The sequence below is a fragment of the Dipodomys merriami genome, unplaced genomic scaffold, assembly GCF_024711535.1.
Source record: "Dipodomys merriami isolate MVZ:Mamm:240054 unplaced genomic scaffold, mDipMer1.0.p SCAF_35, whole genome shotgun sequence".
Classification (NCBI taxonomy): Eukaryota; Metazoa; Chordata; class Mammalia; order Rodentia; family Heteromyidae; genus Dipodomys; species Dipodomys merriami.
In genome coordinates, this window is record NW_027205048.1 from 9,938,712 (window position 1) to 9,961,359 (window position 22,648).

Genomic DNA, 22,648 nt, shown 5'->3' on the forward strand with positions numbered 1-22,648 from the left:
CTATGACTTTCTAGAACAGTAACATACTACCATAGGCAGATGAGTTAAAGCTCCAGAGGCAACACCATTAGTACCAACGATACCTTACAGATAATATTTCCAAAGAACAACATAGAACATAAAAGTTATAGATGAAAAATGAGTGAACTTTAGAAGCAATTAAAAGCTTATAACTGAGCCAGATGCTGATAGCTCTGCTCTAGCTTGTAGCTACTCAGGAAGCTGAGATCTGCACATTGTGGTTCCAAGTCAGCCCAAGAAGAAAAGCCCATGAGACTCTATCTCCAGCAAAAAAGCAGGAATGAAGGCATGGATCAAGTGGTAGAGCTCCAGCCAAGAATAAGGTCCTTATTTCAAACCCAATACTACTTAAAGGACAAAACGAAACCTCAACTTACAAGAGACATAACATGCTTCTAATTAAGCTGAAAGAATTGTTTTTAACTAAAAGTTACAATAAAGTATAACTGAGTCTAACACAGTCTTCTACATAAGAAAGAAGACATTTATCATTTCACTTAGGTCTCCAACTACACAAAGTCAACTTCTCTAGGATAAGAACTTTGTTATAACAACTGTCAACATTCCATTTTGGATTTGGATTTAAAAACAGATCTTTAAGTAACTTAGAAAAACATTCAGTGGAACACTTATATATTATTACTGATAAGTAATTACTATCTAGTAATGACTAGTATTACTAACTGGCAGTAGTAGTTTTATTTGCAATCTATTAAAAAAGGGTACCTGGCAATTTTCTTATCTAAACGCTTCTTCACTCTAGTGAAAAATATAGTGTATTTTGGGAAGAAATGTGATTTAAAAACAAAAACTTTGTAGTTCAAACAGTAAAGCCTTTAAAAAGCCATAAAATTTCAAAGCCCATAAAACAACCAACTGAACTATACTGCCACCCACTGGACAACAAATAGCAAAGCAACCATTACCCTGATTTTAAACACCAGAAGACTTGGTTCCATTTATGAGCAGGATAGCAAAAAAACCTTTACATGGAATCGGTTAAGCAATGTTGACTAAATTCTGGCTTACTTTGTATTAATTTCCATTATTGACTTAGCCAAATCATATTTAGCTTGAAAACCAAACTATATTTACACCTTAAAAGACATGAAAATTACTCTAAATATTAAGATAGTTTAAATGTAATTAGTTAACTTCCTTTTAAACAGCTGATAACACTGGGGGGAGGCAGAGGCAGGCAAGAAGATTACAACTTGGAGGCCTGTCAGGGCATTCAAACATTGTCTCAAAAAAAATAAAAAGGCAAAACAGTTGATGTACACCACTTTTTAAACTACTGTAAACCCATCCCATTCAAAAATTAAAAACCAGCAACATTTTCACCCTTCCTCCTAAACTAAGGTATTCTCTATGCTGATCTTAACACTGGAACTTACTGTCAAGGCCTGGCTCAGGAACCAATTCTGTCACACAGTTTACTGGGGGTAAGATTCACTGAAAAGATACCAATTAACTAATCATTACTGACTATAACACTACTTTTATCAAAAAATCCAAATATTTATTTGGTGAAAAGGAAAAACATTCTTTCAAAACTTCATTTAATATAATACATCCAAGCTAGATGCCAGGTGCTTGTAATCCTAGCTACCCAGGAGGCTGAGGTCTGAGGGTTATGGTTCAAAGCCAACTTGGGTAGGAAAGTCCATGAGTGCCTGTGAGACTTCTATCTCCAAATAACCAAGAAAACTAGAAGTGATGCTGTGGCTCAAAATGATAAAGCGCTAGCCTTGAGTGGAAAAAAAGCTCGGGGACAGCACCCAGGCCCTAAGTTCAAGCCCCACAACCAACAAAAATAAATACAATAAATAATACATCCAAAGATCCAAAGAAAAAGAATAAAGCTCAAAACCTAATTTTTTAAAAAATTTTTTTGTCTGTCATGGGGCTTGAACTCTGGGCATAGGCGCTGTCCCTCAGCTCTTCAGCTTAAGGCTCTACCACTTGAGCTACAGCGCATTTCCAGTTTTCTGGTGGTTTATTGGAGATAGGAATCTCATGATCTTTTCTGCCCAGGCTGGCTTTGAACCAAGATCCTCAGATCTCAGCCTCCTGAGTAGCTAGGATTACAGGCGTGAGCCACCAGCACCCGGCTTTGAAAACTAAAATTTTTAAATGAAGTTTAAACTACAGTGGTAAATCCACATGGTGGAATAGCATTCAGCAACAAAGAAATTAAGTGTTAACTATGCAACAGCATGACTGAACATTGAAAACACTTCTAAGTTATCCCATTTGTACAAACTGTCCAGAACAGGCAAATCTACAAGCAGATTAATGGTCACCTGGGACTAAGGGAAAAGAGGAGGATTGATTCCTAATGGGTACTAGATTTCTTTTTTTGTATGACTAAAAATGTTCTAAGATCAATGGTAATGTCTGTACAAGTGCATGACTACACTAAAAAGAATGACTAAACTGTTAAAAGGGTAGATATTAGGGTACATGGATTTCATTTCAATAAAAAATAAACTTTAGCCAGGTGTTGGTGGCTCATGCCTGTAATCCTAGCTACTCAGGAGGCTGAGATCTAAGATCACAGTTTGAAGCCAGCCCAGGCAGAAAAGTTCTCATCTCCAAAATACCCACCAAAAGGCCAGAAGTGGAGCTGTGACCCAAGTGGCAGAGCACCAGCTTTGAAAAAAGCTCAGGGGACAGCACCCAGGCCCTGAATTCAAGTCCCAGGACTGCCTACTCCAAAAGAAATAAATTTTAAAATAGAGTAAAGTAAGACATGCTTATAATTCCAGCATCGGGGTAAGCAGAGGCAGGAGGATCACAAGTTCAAGGCCAACCTGGACTACCTAAAGACTGTTTAGAAAAAAAATTAACAACAAAAAGCTAACATAATAAAGATACAGCAAAGTTTTCTTTCTTGCTCATGTTACATACCATCTGTATCATATTATCCTCACTAGGGGACCAGATTAAGTAAGCCTCCATCATCTGAACTCTGTGGTATCCCTAGGGCAACACTGGGGAACTAGAAAGCCAATCTTTTCTTATGTTTTTTATTGTTAAAAACATTGTACAGAGGGGTTACAGTTATATGAGTAATGAGTACATTTCCTATCGAGCATTGTTTGCAAAGCCAATCTTAAGGGTTGTACTTGCTGTGTAAAAGCAGTGTACATACTATTTTCACTAACAATTTGTGTGCCAAAGAAATTCACTTGGCCAAATCTAACTTCAATAGGATGGACAAATACAATTCTACCATGTATCCAGAAGTCAGGGAACTGGAACCAGCTGGTCAACAGCAGCATGACAGGCACATTTATCTAATGAATACTGAAACTTAATTCAAGACTATGCTTAGTCAGCATCCTGTTGTCAAGTAGCTCCCACTATTACAAAGGTGATATCCCAACTGGTAATTAAATACACTACAAACTGCTAAACTAAGAGGTACAGCAGTAGCATTAAGTGCTATAGAAGAAGAGACATAATCCCCAGACACTGAAATTAACAGCTGAGTAAACATCTAACAGGCAAATAGAAGGTCTAGGTTGCAAAAAGGACGGAGGAAAAGTACTAGAAAAGAAACCAAATGGGAAAACACAAAGATGAAAAGATAGTCATACCATTGTGGTGTTACTTTGGTGAGTTCCAGGTGTGAAAAAATTTGTTAGGGGAGCATGCCTTTGCTCTTTAGATAAATGAAGAGTCAAAAGGTCAAGACAATGCATGACATGGTAAGTCACCCTAGGGAAAAATAAACAAAACAGACTGGGGAAAGGTCCAGGGTATAAAGATAAACGTAAAAGGTAAAGGTGTAATCTATTGTGGCAGGAATAAATTAGACACTTCACAGTGAGGAAATCAGCAAAACTTGTAACTAAACATCTTATACTCTTAAGATATCAGTCATTATATGCCAGTGTACTGAAAATCACTGCACATTTCTCTTATAAGCCAAATTCACAATTTTTCTGTACACAGAATTAAACATTCTAAAATCCATATTCTACTCTTTCAAGTCCCCTCTAATGAACTCAGTATTTTTCTAAATCAATATGATCTTTGAATTCTATAACTTGCTCCACCTCTCTCTTCCAACCATAGAAGGTTACTACTGAGGAAATGAGTGAGTCTCATTTTGTTTCTTTTAACTCTATCATGTGTCCCTGACATATCTTTCTTCCTTTTCATTACCAACAGGTACATGGTTCTGCTCAAGCTTCCTGGGGCCAGACGTGCACCAGAATTTATAACCTTTCAAATTTAGAAGGTATTATAGAACATATACCATATATCATGGGAGACCCAGTAGAGACTGGGACAATTTCTGGGAAAAAGTATAGGATTGTTCCCATTAGGTTTCTCACATGAGCTTATTAGATCAAGTTTTACTACCACATGAGTTTTGGATTCAAATTTATGAAGATACTGTTTGAAAGATTTTTTTTTTTAATCTTGGAATAATAGATGACCTGTAATTCACTTACCCTACAGCACAATCACCATTTCCCCACAGTTCATTCCTTCTTATTCTAATCCATCTCACATCTTTATACCACCCACTCCAAGATGCAATTCCTGGTGTTTAAGAGCTTTAAAAATTTGGGTGCAATCTGCCCTCTCCAGCCTTGCTTTCCCAATCCTACTTTACTATGGTCCACTCTATCTTCAACTCTGCTCACCACACCCAAGGAAGCAGCCTCTGCTTGTGGTGATCAGTCAGGTCCTCTCTTCCCTACTCAACCTCGCTGGATCATCCGCCACATTCAGCACTTCCCCCATACTGCTCTGTACCACAGCTCCCTTGATAGTTCCTATCCTTCCAGGGTTTATGGGCAGAGGGTGGGATTTACTTCTGTCTTTGGTTTCCACTTGTAATTCTTTCTAATTCTCTGAGATAAATGCTAAAGCCAGTGATTTTCTAACTTTATTTTTTTCTAACATATATTTTAAAAGTTAAATTTTCCTTAAAAGATTTTGGGTTAAATCCAAGGCATGGTAATGTAGTATTAACATTACTATTCACTAACATTTGGTTCCAAATTGCTCATTTCCAGGAATTTATGAGAGCACAGTCTTAAAATTTCAAACATACAAAATGTGCTTTAGTTATCTTTTTGCTATTGACTTGTAATTTAAATCACAGAACATACTTTTATGATTTAAGGTCTTTCAAATGTTAGGTACCACATTATGAGGAGCATATATAATCATTTTTGTAAATAATCTAGGCTACCTTGAACACCAAGGTATGCTCCCTCTACAATTAAGTCATGTTTACTTGATTATTCAAATATTCTCTATCTCTGTTGTTGTTCACTTGTTCTGTCTTCTTAAGTACTGAGATCTCACATTTATGTTTTCTAGTAACTTTTTTTCAGAGGCTGACATCAAAGTGTGATCCTCCTGATCTCTACCTCCCAAGCAGCTAGGATTACAGTTGTGAGCCACTATACCAAGTCCCATTTTACTTTTTATAAATACAGTAATTCTTCAGCATTTCATGTCATAGATGTACTGATGTTTAGATTATCATCCTATGATTTGCTTTCTATTTGTCTATATCTTTTTCCATCCTTTTTTATTTGGTTACTTTAAAAATTTTTTCTCCTCATTTTATTCATGGTCCTTTACCATCCCTTTATTTTTATTTTTTATTTATTTATTTTTTTGGGGTCCGGTCGTGGGACCTGAACTCTGGGCTTGGGCGCTGTACCTCAGCTCTTCAGCTCAAAGCTAGTGCTCTACCACTTGAGCCACAGTACCACTTGCGGCTTTTTTTTCTTTTTGCTTATGTGGAGCTGAGGTATTAAACCCAGGGCCCCATGCATGCAAGGCAAGTACTCTACCACTGAGCCACCTTCCCAGCCCCTACCATCCCTTTAAAGCAGGGGTAGAAAACCTTTCTTCTGTCAAAGGCCATTTGGATATTTGTACCATCACTTGAGAGCCATACAAAATTATCAATACAGGCTGAGGCCATGGGCAGTCAATGAAAAGTAGAGTTTTCCAAAAAGGCCTGAGATCATAATAAATTAGTTCCCAAGCATGCACACTCTATTATTATTAATTCTGATTATTATATATATATATATTTTTAAATTTTATTTATGTATTTTTTTTTGCCAGTCATGGTGCCTGAACTCTGGGCCTGAGCACTGTCCCTCAGCTCTTTAGCTCAAGGCTAGTGCTCTACCAGTTGAGCCACAGCACCACTTTCAACTTTTCCTGCTTATGTGGTGCGGAGGAATCGAACCCAGGGCCTCATGCAAGTAAGGCAAGCACTCTACCACTGAGCCACCCTCCCAACCCCCTGATTACATATTTTTATACCTCATAAGAAATTACCATTAATGATCTATACTCATGCTGTTTTGTTTGTTGTTCATTTCTTCCTGAATGTCAGTTTTCACCTAGAAATATCTACTTAAAGAATATTTTTTAAGTTGATATTTTTTTAAGATGATGAATTTTCTCAATCCTTGTCTAAAACTGTATTTTACTATTTCTTCTGACTTTATTTATTTATTTATTTTTTTGCCAGTTATGGAGCCTGAACTCTGGGCCTGGGCGCTGTCCTTCAGCTCTTTAGCTCAAGGCGAGCACTCTACCACTAGAGCCACAGTGCCACTTCCAGCTTTTTCTGCTTATGTGGTGCTGAGGAATCGAACCCAGGGCCTCATGCATGCAAGGCAAGCACTCTACCACTGATCCACCTTCCCAGCCCTTCTTCTGACTTTATGATCATCTAAATATCCTACTATGTTTAGTTATTTCTGATTCAGTGCCACAGAGTTTATGAAAAAAATACAATAATTACATACCCAGGATATTATCTTTCTTCAGAAAAAAATTCAGTCAGGTAAATAAGTAGACATGCTAGCAAATCTAGACCAATTTAATCAAAGCAGGATATAGCTTTTGTTACCAAGAAGGCAAGACCTTCTATTCTTACTAGTCTTGGAATATGGTCCTTCTGTTGGATGGACTTTGCTTTCAATGTTAATCCCTGTACCCTCAACTACTGTATCAAAGCTCTAATAAACTTGTCTATTAATCTCCTCCTCTTCCAGAATAATTAATCAGGATCCTGAGAGAAGACAACCAAGAAATCAACTGTGATTAATTCAGATGTATAATAGGGAGACTGTAGGATTCTGAACAAGATTATATGCCCATAAAATTAGGTATTTTAGGAGGCCATTTGCCCAAAGGAAGAGACTAAAGAGGCAAGCAATTAAGAGAATACTGCATTAATGCAGCATCAGCCAGTAAAGACAAAGAAAAGGATGGTAATAGCAATAAAAGAGGTGTGAGAGGCAGTATAGTATCATATCATCTCTCTCACTTGGAACATGAAGCAGAACAGTATCATACCACCTCTCTCAATCACCTGCAAACAAGTAGTCAAAAATAACAAAGGAGGGCTGGGAAGGTGGCTCAGTGGTAGAGCACTTGCCTTGCATGCATGAGGCCCTGGGTTCGATTCCTCAGCACCACATAAACAAAAAGAAAAAAGCCGGAAGTGGCACTGTGGCTCAAGTGGTAGAGTGCTAGCCTGGAGCTGAAGAGCTGAGGTACAGTGCCCAAGCCCAGAGTTCAGGCCCCACGACTGGACCCCCAAAAAATAATAATAATAACAAAGGAATCAGAGAGGAATATGAACCCTCAAGTCTGAAAAGTAACTGATTTGGGTGAAGAAGAATTTAGATTTAGTCACGAATATGAGGTTATCTATTAGAAGTAAAACAAGTTCAATAAGCAAGTGGAGGTCCTGGTCTAATACTGAACAACCTCAACAGAACTTTCCAAAACTAATCAAATATTATGTACTAAATTGGTAAACCAATTGGTAAAGTTAACTACTCCATTTGTATAATAAAACATCAAAAGCTGGGTGCCGGTGGCTCACACCTGTAAGCCTAGCTACTCAGGAGGCTAAGATCTGAGGATCTCAGTTCAAAGCCAGGCCTGGCAGGAAAGTCCGTGAGACACTTATCTCCAATAAACCACCAGAAAACGGGAAGTGGTGCTGTGGTTCAAGCAGTAGAGCGCTCGCCTTGAGCTGAAGAGCACAGGGACAGCACGCAAGCCCAGAGTTCAAGCCCCACAACCGACCAAAAAAATAAAAAAAATTTAAAAAATCAGAATTGGACATTTATAGGCCCTAGTAATACAGAAGAAAAATAAAATTTCATTATGACATTTAAAGAAGAGAGCTGGGCACCGGAGGTTCACGCCTGTAATCCTAGCTACTCAGGAGGCTGAGATCTGAGGATCATAGTACAAAGCTAATCCAGGCAGGAAAGTCCGAGAGACTCTTATCTCCAATTAACCACCAGAAAACTGGAAGTGGTGCTGTGGCTCAAGTGGTAGAGTTCTAGCCTTGAGCTGAAGAGCTGAGGGACAGTGCTCAGGCCCAGAGTTCAAGCCCCATGACCAACCAAAAAATAAAAAATAAAAAGGAGAGATGTTGAGGAGGGTGTATTTTAAGATAAAGGCAAAATATACCATCACAATTTTACATAATTCATCAGGGAATAAAAGAGTACTGATAGGCAGGCACTCAGTAAAATATGATCGAGTGGGTTTGGCTAGTTATCAGGTAGTTTTGCTAATTCAAAAACAACTACAAAAAGTTACAAAAGGGGTAGAAAATTGTTTCCAAAATGAAAAAAAAATGCTTTTTTAAAGCTATACAAGAATGTGCTTTTATATAAAAATATTTAGGTTCAACAAATGAAAATAATTAAACAGTAAAAGGCAATTCTGAAAAGCACTGGGGAATACAGAACATTATTTCATACAGTACTTTTCAAAGTTTCCAACAGGATATGACAAACTACACAAGCTATCAGCTATCTTAAGATGCCCTTGATAGAAGCTGATGCCCTGTAGATTCATCTCATTGATTTATCAAGTCCAGCACACAATCTCTGATTATCTGCCAAATGAAACTCAACCCAAGCTGATATGTTGGGTCAAAAATTTCTACAAAGAGAGGAAAGGGGGAGGAAGAATGCAGTCATAACATTCAATGCATATCCTATGAAACTAGAAAAACTGAGGGGCAAGGTAGGGTTGGTATAGGGAAGAATGATGAAAAGGGTGATACTGATCAAGATGCAATACACATAAACTAACATGTTAAATGATAACCATTTAATACAACTAAAGATAATTTCAAAAAATGTATTATGAAAAACCAGGATGCAAACAAAATACTCTGTCCAAATGCTCTGTTCTGGCTCATGAGTTAGCATATACTCTTGTTCTGTCCTCCATGACAACTTCCTTGAGAACTCTACAAAGTAAAGATTACACAAACAAAATGCCTAAGCATTTAAAAAATAAAGCAGTCATAGGATGCCACTGATGCTATTCTTTCATTGGTACAGATTTAGCTGCTGAGCATTCACTCAAGATAACTAGGCATTCACTCAGTTACAGATGCATAAGACATTTAGAATAAAAAGACAAGTCACAGTCCTCAAAGGAGGTCCAGTGAAGACATTAACACAAAAACAGTTAACACAACTATTGCCTTAATAGGTGTTACTGCCAAGAGACTATGGATCCATAAACAAAAGAATGCCAACAGTCTGTTCTGTTTCATTCTGTTCTATCATGAAGGGAGTACAGGAGTTCCAGGAAAGCTTTCCACAGGTGGACATAGGTTTAATACTAAGAGAGAAAGAAGGAAGACGTTTTTGCCAGGCAGGAAGAAGAAGAGGGAAGAAAGAAAAAACTTGATGTAAAAGAATCACATATATTTTACACGTGCACATGTGCACGTATACTGATGTCTGAATGCAGGGCCTGGACACTGTCCCTGAGCTTTTCTGCTCAAGACTAGCACTCTACCACTTGAGCCATAGCTCCATTTCTAGCTTTTTTGCTGCTTAACTAGAAATAAGAGTCTCCTCGTGTTTCCTGAATGGGTTGACTTCTTCAAACCTCGATCCTCAGATCTCAGCCTCCTGTGTAGCTAGATTACAAGTGAGCCAGCCACCCAGCTCACAGATATTTCAGGAAAGCCAATCCATGAGAATGTTGTAAAACTCTAAAAAGTTATGTCAAAATATTTAGTCAAGAGGCATATAACTGCTGAATGGCAAAGCTGAGACAATAGATTCCTTCGCTCATAATTATTTTGTCACTCTTCACTGTAAAGTTTATAGCTATTATTAAATAGCACTCTTCTAAAATATAACCATTTGAAGCTGGTTGAAATGATACACACCTCGGGCTGGGAAGATGGCTCAGTGGTAGAGCGCTTGCCTTGCATGGCTGAGGCCCTGGGTTCGATTCCTCAGCACCACATAAGCAAAAAGAAAAAAGCCAGAAATGGCGCTATGGCTCAAGTAGTAGAGCACTAGCCTTGAGCTGAAGAGCTGAGGGACAGCGCCCAGGCCCAGAGTACAAGCCCCATGACTGGACCCCCCCCCAAAAAAAAAAGAAAAAAGAAATGATACACACCTGTAATCCCACCATTTAGAAGGCAGAAACAGGAGATTCAAAAGTTCAAGGCTAGTCTTGAGATCCTGTCTAACAAACAAAAACAAAAACAAAAACTAGGGCTGAGGAAGTTGTAGTTCAGTATCAGAGTACTTGCCTAATGCATAAAGGGTCTGAGTTCAACTCTGAGTATCACAGGAAAAAAAAAAGAAAAAAGCAAGCAATCAAGACAGAAAAAGAGATCATTCTGAAGCAAGGCATTTTTTTTAAAGAAACAAGATAGTTATTGTTTTTTATAGGACCATAGTGCTAAACTCAAAGTGGGACATGTACTGACTATAAAAATAAACTTTCACCGGGTGCCAGTGACTCATGCCTGTAATCCTAGCTACTCAGGAGGCTGAGATCTGAGGATCATGGTTCAAAGCCAGCGAGGGCAGAAAAGTCCGTGAGACTCTTATCTCTAATTAGCCACTAGAAAACTGGAAATGGTGCTGTGACTCAAGCAGTACAATGCTCGCCTTGAGCTGAAGAGCACAGGGATAGCACCCAAGCCCAGAGTTCAAGCCCCACAACCGACCAAAAATAAAAAAATAAAAAATAAATAAAGTCTCTGGTTTTATATATATTTTTATACATTCTTTACAATTACTGATAGTTTTTGACATACTAACATTAAAAGAGACACTGTTTTTTGTTTGTTTTTTTGTTTTGTTTTGTTTTTGCTGGTTGTGGGGCCTGAACTCTAGGCCTGGGTGCTGTCCCTCAGCAATTCAGCTCAAGGCTAGGACCTATCACTTGAGCCACAGCGCCACTTCCAGATTTTTCTGCTTATGTGGTGCTGAGGAATCAAACCCAAGGTCTCATGCATGCAAGGCAAGTGCTCTACCACTGAGCTACCTTCCCAGCCCCGAGACACTCTTCTTAATCTAGCTTTAATTTTATCAAGAATCATTCCTGTAAAGAATCATTCCAGTAAAATTAATTTCACCTGGCTTGTAATTTGGCACAGCCAAATTGAATTGCAAGACATTACTTACAAGACTGATGGTTCACTGTGGTATTATAAGTAACAAAGATTAAAAGCAATCTAAATGAGACAAAGGACAAAGTGATACAACAGTGATACACAATATGTTGGAAATGATCTGTACAACCTGGGGGAGGGATTGGTGGGTAAGGAAAATGGGAGAAAAATGAGGGAGGAGGTAACAAGTTCTACAAGAAATGTACTCACTACCTTACTTATGTAACTGTAACCCTATGTATATCACCTTGACAAATTAAAATTAAAAATTAAAAAAAGCAACCTAAATACCCACCAATCAAAGACACAATAGTAAAGTAAGTAGAGCAACCCAGGGAGATGAGGATTTAAGAAATGATAGGTGAGAGATAGTGGGACAGAAATCAGGGAACTGGTGAGTGTACAGAAGGGCTAGAGAGGGGCAGGAAGTAAATGGGATTTGGCAATAAGTTGTACTCGGGTGAAAATTCAGGGAAAGAATGGAGTTGAAAATTAAAAAGTTGGGAGCTGTTTGGCTCATACCTCTAATCCTAGCTCCTCAGGAGACTTGAGATCTAAGGCTCACAGTCCAAAGCCAGTCTCAGCAAACACAAGAGACTCTTTTAACCAGCAAAAGGCCAGGAGTGAAGGTGTGACTCAAGTGCTAGGGTGCCAGCCTTGAGAGAAATAGCTAAGTGAGAGCACGAGGCTCTGGCTTCAAGCTTTAGTACTGGCACGTGTGCGTACATACGTACACACGTGTACACACATGTACACACAGACACACACAAACACACACACACAAAGAATTAGGGGGGAAAAAAAATCACTAAAAGCTACAAGGCATGGTTCTTGGATTTTATCTACAACGTATATTTAGTGCCCAAGCACTAAATCAGTGTTTTAAATCAGTGTTTTGTGTTTAAAAGCAAAAAGACAAAGAAAACAATTTGTCCTAACAATAGAAAAGGTAAATATATACTGATAAAATTTAACTCTGGTTAAATTAATTGTTTTAAAAAGCTACTTAGTGCAACAACTATCTGGTATGAACAAGAATAAGACATCTCAGGCCACAAGGCAAATGAGGAGCAAGGTCCAAGCATAAGGCATGCCTCAGCACTTTCTAGGAAGTGTGGTCATTCCAGAATGGTAACCCTGGTCATCTCTTTCTGGGTGAGTTTTCTGACACCAGAACTCAATTGAGATCTAGCCCTGGCATAAAGCTAGTATCTGACATCTAGGCACTGGTTACTTCACTGAGGCAGGCCTGTAAGGGAGAGCTGGGAACCAGTAACCAAATTCCCCCTTAAGCAGAAGATTTCCTACCATTTGCCCAGATTTAACTGTTGAGTTCTAAGACACATACTGGGAAATGTTAGAAACTAGTGGACAAACTGCTCTTTAGAGATGATAATACAAAACTAAATAATACAAAACTAAAGTACATTGTATATCTGTTTTTGTATTACAAAGTTCAGTGAGTATTTAAGGTAACAGAAAAATAGGGTTTTAAATAAATGTTGACAAGGTAGTAAAATAGCTGAGATATAAAATATATTCAATTAAATTTTTGCATAGTTTATGTCAAATTTCAAACTAACAAAATCAGATAATTTGATCAATATTCATCTAGAAAATATTCATAACTTTGTATCATAATCAAATGAACAGGATTCCAAACATATATTAAACAACCAAATGCCAACCACATGGAGAAACCTAAAGAGACAAAAATCAATACAATTGGTTGTTTACCTGCAGCTCCTTTGAAACTCTCTCTAAGTGATTAGTTATCTTCTTAATCAGGTCACTATACATCTGTTCTGAGTGCTGCTGGCATACACACTTATACACACAACTGCAAAAAGAAAGAAAAACCAAGTTAAAGAAGCACTTAGTTCGGTGTAAAGCTAAAGCATACTTTCAATCACTGATCAAATAATTCATCACTAATGCAAAGGACCAATCAAAACTTCTAATAAAAATCTCCCCTCCCCCAGTCAGTGTTCAGACAGGAAAAGTATCACCACCAGCTACAAATAATCTCAGCAGTACAGTATACATTTGGTCAGCACTAGAAAATCTATTAATCTATTAATAAATAAAATAGCATCTTTACAATAAAAATAAAATAAATAAAAATCTATTAATCTAGACAATCTATTATTGAGGTCTGGGGTCTGAATATGACAACTCCTTATAAACCTTTGTTTCATAAATGCCAAAATAAGGAAGTGTGTGATAATCAGTAAAGAAAAAGTTTCTAATTCACAAAAATGTTTGCAATACCACCTCTGTATATCAGCTGTGTGGACAAAGCTGCTACTTCTTCCTCCTGTCACTGTGTTCATCTCATATCCCATCCTAGTTCCTAATTTGTTGCTTCCATTTACCAGAAGCTGGGAAATAAGTTTGAATTGTGTCAAATATGAAAGGATTAAACCAAGGTCTTCTTGTGGGACTACAAATCCTAGTTTTACACGACATACTTCCATCATTCTTGCTTTTTTTCACAGCCCAGAGCAGTTTCTGTGCTATGCATAGTGGCAAGCTGACATGGAAATCTTTTAGGGATCCAATTTTCCCTCTCTTGATTTGAAAACCACTTTTGAATCCAAAGACATACCTAGAATTTCATATTTTACATTACATGTATGCACACTGTCATAACTCAAACTGACCTAAACCTCAGTATGTCATTTCAAACTCAGGCAAATTAAATCTTGACTTACCTGTATATCTGTTCATAGGATATGGGGATATAGTCACCAGGACTCTGGGTTAAAAGCTGATCTATGGCACCGTCCAATTTTGGCCAGTATGTGCTCTTATAATCTTCAATAGTTATAACATTCATTACTACGAGTAAAAAGTAAAGTGAATGTTACTATGTGCCACATGTATAGTAAATGCAACTCATAGCAACTGTGTACTCTCAGACAAATTCTTCCTTCCATTACTTATCCCATTGTAGTTAAGGGGAGGGGCAAAGAGAGATCTTGGTCTGTGATGTTAATCATGAATTTAACAGAAACTATCATGAGACTGTCCATCTTTAAGAATAACAAAACAAGCAAATATCATTGGTTTCCTTTACAGTTTTTTTATAAGCTTTGCTCACTAGCAGAGTTATTCTCAAACATGACATGTCCCTCAATACAGTGTCAGTAATGTGGCAAAATGGCCTACCAACACACCACAAGAAGGTTCTAGGAAACTATGGACAGCAACAGTCAACCCTGGAAACATTCCTGGGAAAATCTACCTAATGACAGGACTATAAGGACTAAAGTCTAGGTGGCTACAGTCTCAAAACAGGTTTCCAGAAAACCTGCCAAGCTCTTGGATATCACCACTACATCACCACAGCTCTAACTCAGGCTCTAACTATCTAGAATTGGATTATTCTAACCCAAAACAAACCAATGGCCTGGATCTTTCCTGCTGACAGGTTCATTCTTTCACTATGCATCTTATAATTACTTAAAGTTTCCCTACAACTTTGAAATCTAGGGTGATAGTTACTTCAAAACAATGAAGTACTGTTTTCTTTAAAAAAAAAAAAAAAAAAGGTGGGGGAGGGAAGGCTGGAAGAGCATGCCTATAATCCTACTTGGGAGGCTTAGACATGGAAGACAAGGTTTGAGGCCAGCCTAGGCAGATAAGTTTCCAAACCTCCTCCTCAATGGAGAGCTGGACATGGTGGTATGTACCTGTTATCCTAGATACTGAGAGAAACCTAATATAGTCAAACCGTACCCACGCATGTCCCTGGGCAAAAAGTAAAAGAATTTGCCTGGCAAGCATAAGGCTCTAAGTTTAAACCCCAGTATCATTAAAAAAAAGAAACAAACAAAAGAGAATGGGGGGGGGGGAGTTGCCCATGGAGACAGGAGCTAACAACTACTAAATAATAATAATAATAATAATAATAATAATAATAATAATAGTTTGTGCTACCAGAAGGGGAGGGGGAGGAGTAAAGTGGCTTCCTCCAGAATACATGGCTAACCACTAGCAGAAGTACCAGGAAAAGGTATTTGCCTGAGTATTGTCACTATTAACTTCTAAACATAGTCACTGAAATTCCAGGTATTTTTCAGAGTATACCATCTATTGTTTTTATTCAGTATTTTGTTGAAATCAATGCATTTTTATCTTTACTTAATTTTAAAGGGCATGTGAGGGGAGTGGGGAGTTGGGGAGGGAAAGTGGGAAAAATGAGGGAGGGGGTAACAATATTGAACAAGAAATTTACTCATTACCACCTTACTTACATAACTGTAACTTCTCTGTACATCACCCTTATGGTAAAATAAAGGGCATAAGAGGAATGATTTAAAGATTCACAAAACATGGCATAATCTTAAATACAGCCTTATGCTAAGGCTGGTGATGTAACTTGACGGTAGAGAGAGCTAATCTAGCAAAAAGAAGGCTCAGGTTCCAACTTTAGTCTAGCAAAAAAAAAATGGATAAATTTTTGTTTGGTTGGTTAGTAAGATGAAATTTAAGAGCTAATATGGGGATGTTTAAGGCAATGAGATACTTTTTGTGGGACTGGGATAGTGGATATGCCATCGTACACATTTATGAAAAACAACGGAACTGTACATAATAAAGTGAATTTACAGTATATCAACTTAAAATTAACAAGGCTATCATGGAAAAGATGGGATGCAAACTATGACAAGGGTATCTACTTTTTAAACAAATCACAGAATCTACAATTATAAAATAGGAAGAATGTTTTGACTGGATGGAAAGCTAAATACATAAAGAATTCAACATGTACATGCATACTATGTGCAAACCATTTCCACACACACAAGGAAGGCAAGAGCACATGGGGCCTATGAGGCCTGCTTTATGCTGCTCTAAAGGTGCTGTTAACTGTAAGATGGGCCCTTGGAGTGTTTGAAACACAGTAGTGACACAAGAACAGTGTTGAGAGCAAACTAATTAGAAGGCTGTGAGTTACGGGAGGTATACTGGTGTACTGGGGCAGGGGGAGCCTTGAGGATAGGGGGAAGTCAGATTCTGAATGTATTAAGGTAGAACCAAGTAAGATTGACTAATGGGATGGATCAGATATATGAGAAGTGGGTCAATGACTCCAAAATTGTTTTACCTGAACAACAAAAGATGGGATTGGCTGTATTCTCAGATGATTAAAAAAAAAAAAAAAAACACCCTAGAAACAGGAGCTAACAATTACTACAATACAATTACTATACTGGTCTCAGGACATAGCAAATATTGTTGGTGTCCCAACCCACTCACCCCATCAATATCTACAACTATAGAGTCGTAGGCACTCCCAGAGCTGCCTGCAACCATGACTACTGCAGAATCAGGGTTATTACCCAGTAGCTTCCGCTACTGTCAGTGAGAGGCACATATGCTACATTGAAGCCCCAGTTTCCCAAATTTCTACTGTGGTAATAACTCATCTGCTTCCTTTCCTTCTGTCTCATTTCCCCAACTTCTCTACAGGTGCTTCCAAGGGTCACTCCCTTATGCTTGAAACTATTTGTGTGTGAAAAAATGACTAAAAAAATATAGCTGGTGCTGATGGCTCAAACCTAGAATCCTGAGATCTGAGAATTTCTGTTTGAAGCCAGCCCAGGGAGGAAATTCCATGAGACTCTTATCTCCAATTAACCACCCAAAAGCCAGAAGCAGAGCTGTGGCTAGCCTTGAGAGAGAGAGAGAGAAAAAAAAAAAAATTCTGCTGCCTGCTAAATATCTTGAGCCTGAAATTTACTTGCCCTGTTAAAAAGGGAGATTGGCAAATGTTATAAAAAGTGTTACAAGCTTGTAAAATACTACCTTCTCTTATGTAATCAGAAAGATTTTTAAAAACTGTTACCTCTTCTTAGAAGACTGGCCAATCCCACCAAAGAACAAGAGAACAGAGCTCAGACAAGCATCTACAAAGCCAGAGACAGCCTGAGGAACAATCAAGAGTTGGTGCAAAGTCTCTTCACATTGCCTGCTGCCCACACTTACAATGACAAGCCAGGAATTTTTTTTTTTTTTTTGGGGGGGGGGGGTGGTGGTCCGGTCATGGGGCCTGAACTCTGGGCCTGGGCGCTGTTCCTCAGCTCTTCAGCTCAAGGCTAGCGCTCTACCACTTGAGCCACAGCACCATTTCCGGCTTTTTCTTTTTGCTTATGTGGTGCTGAGGAATCAAACCCAGGGCCTCAGGCATGCAAGGCAAGCACTCTATCACTGAGCCACCTTCCCAGCCCAGGAAATTTTTTCAGTGTTATTTCCTTATCCCAATCCAATCCCTGGTTAAAAAAATTAAAGCCATTAGTAGTCTGTTCAGTTTACTAGCAATTCTAACAAATGAGTGTGTGTGGAGGGGTGGTAATTCTGAATTATAGCCTTTTGCTACAGAAATGATATCACTTTAACTCTCTGACCATTCAAAGGTTCAAACTGACCACAAGAAACAGTAACCAAAATTCATGCAATGTATAGGAAATAGATTACCAACTTATAAAGGCTACATGGGACATGGGATGGTATAGGCTGACAGTTTAAGAGAAAGGCTGCAAGTAGAAAATGTAAAATTCATTCATAATTCTACCACCAATACACTGGTATATAACATCAGTCTCTTTTTCAATAAACATTACACGTGGTTAAAGAATAAATACAGATTTCTAGAAAGTTAAAGCAGTCTACCTTTTACAATTCTTTTGTGGAACTTTTAATGCAGTATCATTAAATAGAAACAAATAAAGAATGGGATCTAAACAAATGAACTCACTACTAAATTACTAAATTGTTATCTAGGTTAAATTTTCCAATTGAAAATAAAGAACTACTTTTTAAGCTATTTTAGAAAGACCAGGCACTATTGAGCTGGACACAATGTCACATGTCTGTAGTCCCAGCTACCTTGGGAGACTAAGACCTGAGCCCAGAAGTGAGGAGACCAGTCTAGATAACCTAGCAAAATCATTTCAGGAAGGAGGGAGGGAGAAAGGGAGGGTAGGGAGGAAAGAAAGGGAGGTGGGAGAATACTGCAAACTCAAATGCAAGGGCTACACAGCAGGCACCACTTTGGTCTACTGCACAGACTAATCATTACCTTCTATCAGTGGCTGTCAAACTGACAGCCAGAGAGCATCTTCAAAATTATTGCAAATGCAAACTGTCAGAACCCAACCCAAATAGACTGGTTGGGAACCATCTGTGATGGGTGGGTAGATGGGTGGGACCTTGGAATCTGTTTAACATACCCACCTCCAGTGATCCTCAAGGCTGCTGAGTTTGAAAGCCACTGCCTAATGCTACTGTGTGGACAGCAAGGCAACTATATCCATCTTATTAGAATTGCTAGTAAGGGGTTCTCTGTCATCAACAACGTGGAGAGTCAAATAAAGGAGTAAATATAAGAAAATGTTAAGAGTATATCTAGGAATTATTTTTATATCAAGGATTCACATTTTACTATGTATCCTCAAGAACTCCTTACTTGGAACTGACTCCTAGCTGGGTACCTGTGGCTCAGGCCTGTAATTCTAGTTCCCAGAGGACTGTGATTCAATGCCAGCCTGGGTGGTAAAGTTCAAGAGACTCTATATTCAAAATAACCAGCAGAAAGTTAGCTAGAGGTATGCGTCAGGTAGTAGAGCGCCAACTGAGCCTGAGTGGCAAGGGCCTGAATTCAAACTCTCACACTAGCAAAAAATAAAAATAAAAAAGCATTAACACTATGGTCACGTCAATTATAAAATAATCCAAGTTTAACAGGCTAAATTATATCTGAGATATAACTGTGTGGATTAACTGTAATTACAACCAATTAGTCAGAAGGAACTAGGAGAAAAGAGCAAAATTACCTAAGCCTACCTAATGTGTATGTTTTCTAAAGGAGGAATTTAGGTTGCTATCAGTATTCCTGTTCTTCTATCAGTAACAATGTAGTTAATCTATGTTATACAAAACATCAGCACTGGGCAGAATGTCCTGCTCCTTCTAGCACAAGGGATGACTACACTCTTTCAAGTATTAGACAAGAGGAGCTGAAGGCCAAGAACAAAACCTTAGGAATGGGAGGGAGGAAGCCCTTGGAAGTGGAGGAGGATACTCAGAATCAGAACTAGGTGGGAGGTAAGAAGGATCATCAGTGTTTTAAAAAGAAAATCCCAGCTGTTTTTTCAAAAGAAAAATATGAAGTCAACAATGGTACTGAGTTGCTCTTTTAGGAACAACTAAGTTAAATTAGTTTTAAAAATATTAAAAAGTAATAAGCAAATACATTAAATACTCTTTGCTTTATGAGGAGAAAATACAAAAGCTATACCTCCTACTCATGTTTGTTTCTATTTGCCAGAAGAGAGAAGCTAAGGTTAAGTTCTAAAGAAGTAACTTTCTACAGTAAACTAAATTCCTTTAAATGGTGTCTGGGGGAAGTTTCTAACTTTGAAGTTTCCTGGTTTTTTTCAATGTAAGCACTATGGACATTGAAAATGTCTCTGTGCATATTATGAAGTTATCCTTCCTAAGCGTACATGAAGGTAAACATGAATTTACATTCAAACACATAACCATCGATGTTCTGTTTTAATTTAAGTCCTCAGTAACACTTTTTCCCCTGAGGTATTGGGACTTGAACTTTGGCCCTGTGGCTCTTGTTTAGCTTTTTCATTCATGGCTAGCATATTACCACTTTAGCCATACCTCCACTTCTAGCTTTTGCTGGTTAGTTAGAAAATAATGGTCTCTCAAATTTGTCTGCAGTGGCTGGCTTTAAACTGTCATTCTCAGATCTCAGCCTCCTGAGTAGCTCTGATTATAGGTCAAAGCCACCAGCATCTAGCCTCAGTAACATACTCTTTTTTTTTTTTTTTGGTCAGTCATGGGGCTTGAACTCTGGGCTTGGGTACTGTCCCTCAGCTCTTGAGCTCAAGGCAAGTGCTCTACCGCTTGAGCTACAGTGCCACTTCCAGTTTTCTGATGGTTTATTGGAGATAAGAGTCTCATGGACTTTCCTGCCAGAGTTGGCTTTGAACCACTATCCTCATATCTCAGCCTCCTGAGTAGCTAGGATTACAGGCATGAGCCACCGGCGCCCAGCTATCAGTAATATATTCTTTAAGGGTTCTATGCTGCTACCCATCCCCCCAAAAAACACCTTGGGCCAGATGAAGTTGTAACATACCAACCATCAGAAGCTACACAGGATACTTTGTCTTACTTCATATGAAGTGTCCAAAAACTTTATAAAAGTTGTAACTTGAGGAAATACAACAGAAAAAGGAAGTTTCTTCCATCAGTACTATCTTTAAAAAAAAAAAAAAAAACAAATTCTAGGAAGTGATGCTGTGGCTCAAGTGGTAGAGAGAAAAGAAAAGAAAAAAATTCTAGTGTGGTGGCTACTAGCACAATTGACATTTCTATTTCCTTATAAAGTTACAGCACAACACCATTCTACAACTACAAGTGAAAGATCTCATCTGGAATATGAGAGGAATCAAGACATGAGTTATGGTACTAATTCCACCGAATCCAAACTCTCACAAAATCCAAAATTCAAAATAGAAAGTATTTGCTCAACTGAGATTATACTTATATAAACTATCCTAATTACAGACCTACAATAGTTTAAAATTTCTTCACTGGGGGCTGGAAATGTGGCTCAGTGGTAGAGTGCTTGCCTAATATACATGAAGCCCTGGGTCCAATTCCTCAATACTACATAAACAGAAAAAGCCAGAAATGGCACTGCAGCTCAAGTGATAGAGTGCTATCATTGAGCACAGAGAGGCTCTCAGGCATTGAATTCAAGCCCTAGACCAGCAAATAAAACAAAGAAACAAAATCTTCACTGTCTTCCAAGATTTAAATAGATTGGTCTCTCCTTGGCAGTAAGCCCAAGGACATTTGAACTCTGTAGTAGCAGTAGTGAAATGCAGATGCTGAAATGCATCCCAACAATCAGGAAATTAATCCTGCCCTACAAGACCTGGAGAAGTTTGAGTTGAGGATAGAACCAACATGTGAGTTACAGGCCGAGAGCTAGAAATGGGGGGAAGAGGGTGGAGACTAGTTGCAAAAGATTATGTCCCTGGACAAACACAAAGACAAATTTTTAGGACTTAAGAGTCCTAGAAAAAGCTCAGGGCTGATATATTAAACAAAAGTTAAAAGTCAGTATCATAAATGCCTAACTACCCTGGCTCCTTCTCTTTAATTTAGTGCCACTGACTAAGAGAAATACACTTGTTTCCTGCTCCATTTACCCACCCCTACCTTTTCTTAATGAAAAAGCCTTCCCTACAGACACAGAACAGTCCCAGAGAAGATATTCACACACTACATTTGGCAGTTCCTCAAGAAAATAGCCACTCTGCATCCAATTAGTTTAAACTGAGGCCCAATAACTTAAAATTTGACAAAGGCTCCTATAAACAGAACTACCAAATTGTCTTTTCCATTTTAAATATGACTACACAGCTAAGGATTACCAAAATTTGCAAAAAATCTCAGTAAAAATCAAAACAAACAAAAATTGATGAGCTAAAAACAAAGGTAAGAGAATAGAAGCTTCAAGAGAATTGAAAAAACTATTCTCATCCAGATTGAAAAACAGTCTTGAGAAAAGCAATCCAAGTGCTCTAAAAACTAAAAATATAGCCAATGTTAAAAACACAATAGAAAAATGAAGGACACACCAAGAAACTCTCCAGAAAATTAAGAGAAATAGAATATAGCAAAATACAGTTAAAAGACTTAGCTTATCTAAACAGTAAACTCAATGTATGATTGACTACCAATAATTCAAGAAAAGAGGAATAACAGAGAAACTGCAAAGAAAGGGGAATGCTAACACATTAATATAAGAAAGTAGCTCAGAAGCTTTCTCAAGGCAAAGAAAGAGAATTAAAATAGCATTTGACTTCTCCATTCAGTGAACTGTACCATGCAAGTTCTAAGTCAACGGAGTATTACTTTATAAGCTCCCAGGCACTATTTAGGCATGGTTGTACATGCCTATAATTCCAGCTAGACTGAAGGGAAGACAGGAGGATCACAGTTCAAGATCCGCCCTAGTTATCTGAACAATAACTGAAATCAAAGAGGACTAGAGGAAGCTGGAAGGCAGTGGCTCACATCTGTAACAGTATTGAAGAGATCTAAGAAATCCTTTTCAAAGTC

The 22,648-nt window shown here is 38.2% G+C and overlaps 1 protein-coding gene across 4 annotated transcripts in view; it reads right to left on the reverse strand.

Moving 5' to 3' along the window:
* Cacul1 (CDK2 associated cullin domain 1) overlaps positions 1-22,648 on the reverse strand; it is a 112,284-nt gene that overhangs the window by 70,725 nt on the left and 18,911 nt on the right. For all 4 annotated transcript variants that reach the window (XM_069988125.1, XM_069988123.1, XM_069988122.1 and 1 more), the window contains exons 2-3: positions 14,203-14,329; positions 13,226-13,328 (exon numbers count right to left, since the gene is read on the reverse strand). In XM_069988125.1, coding sequence (XP_069844226.1) covers positions 13,226-13,328; positions 14,203-14,329 — 230 coding nt within the window. The remainder of the gene's footprint in view (positions 1-13,225; positions 13,329-14,202; positions 14,330-22,648) is intronic.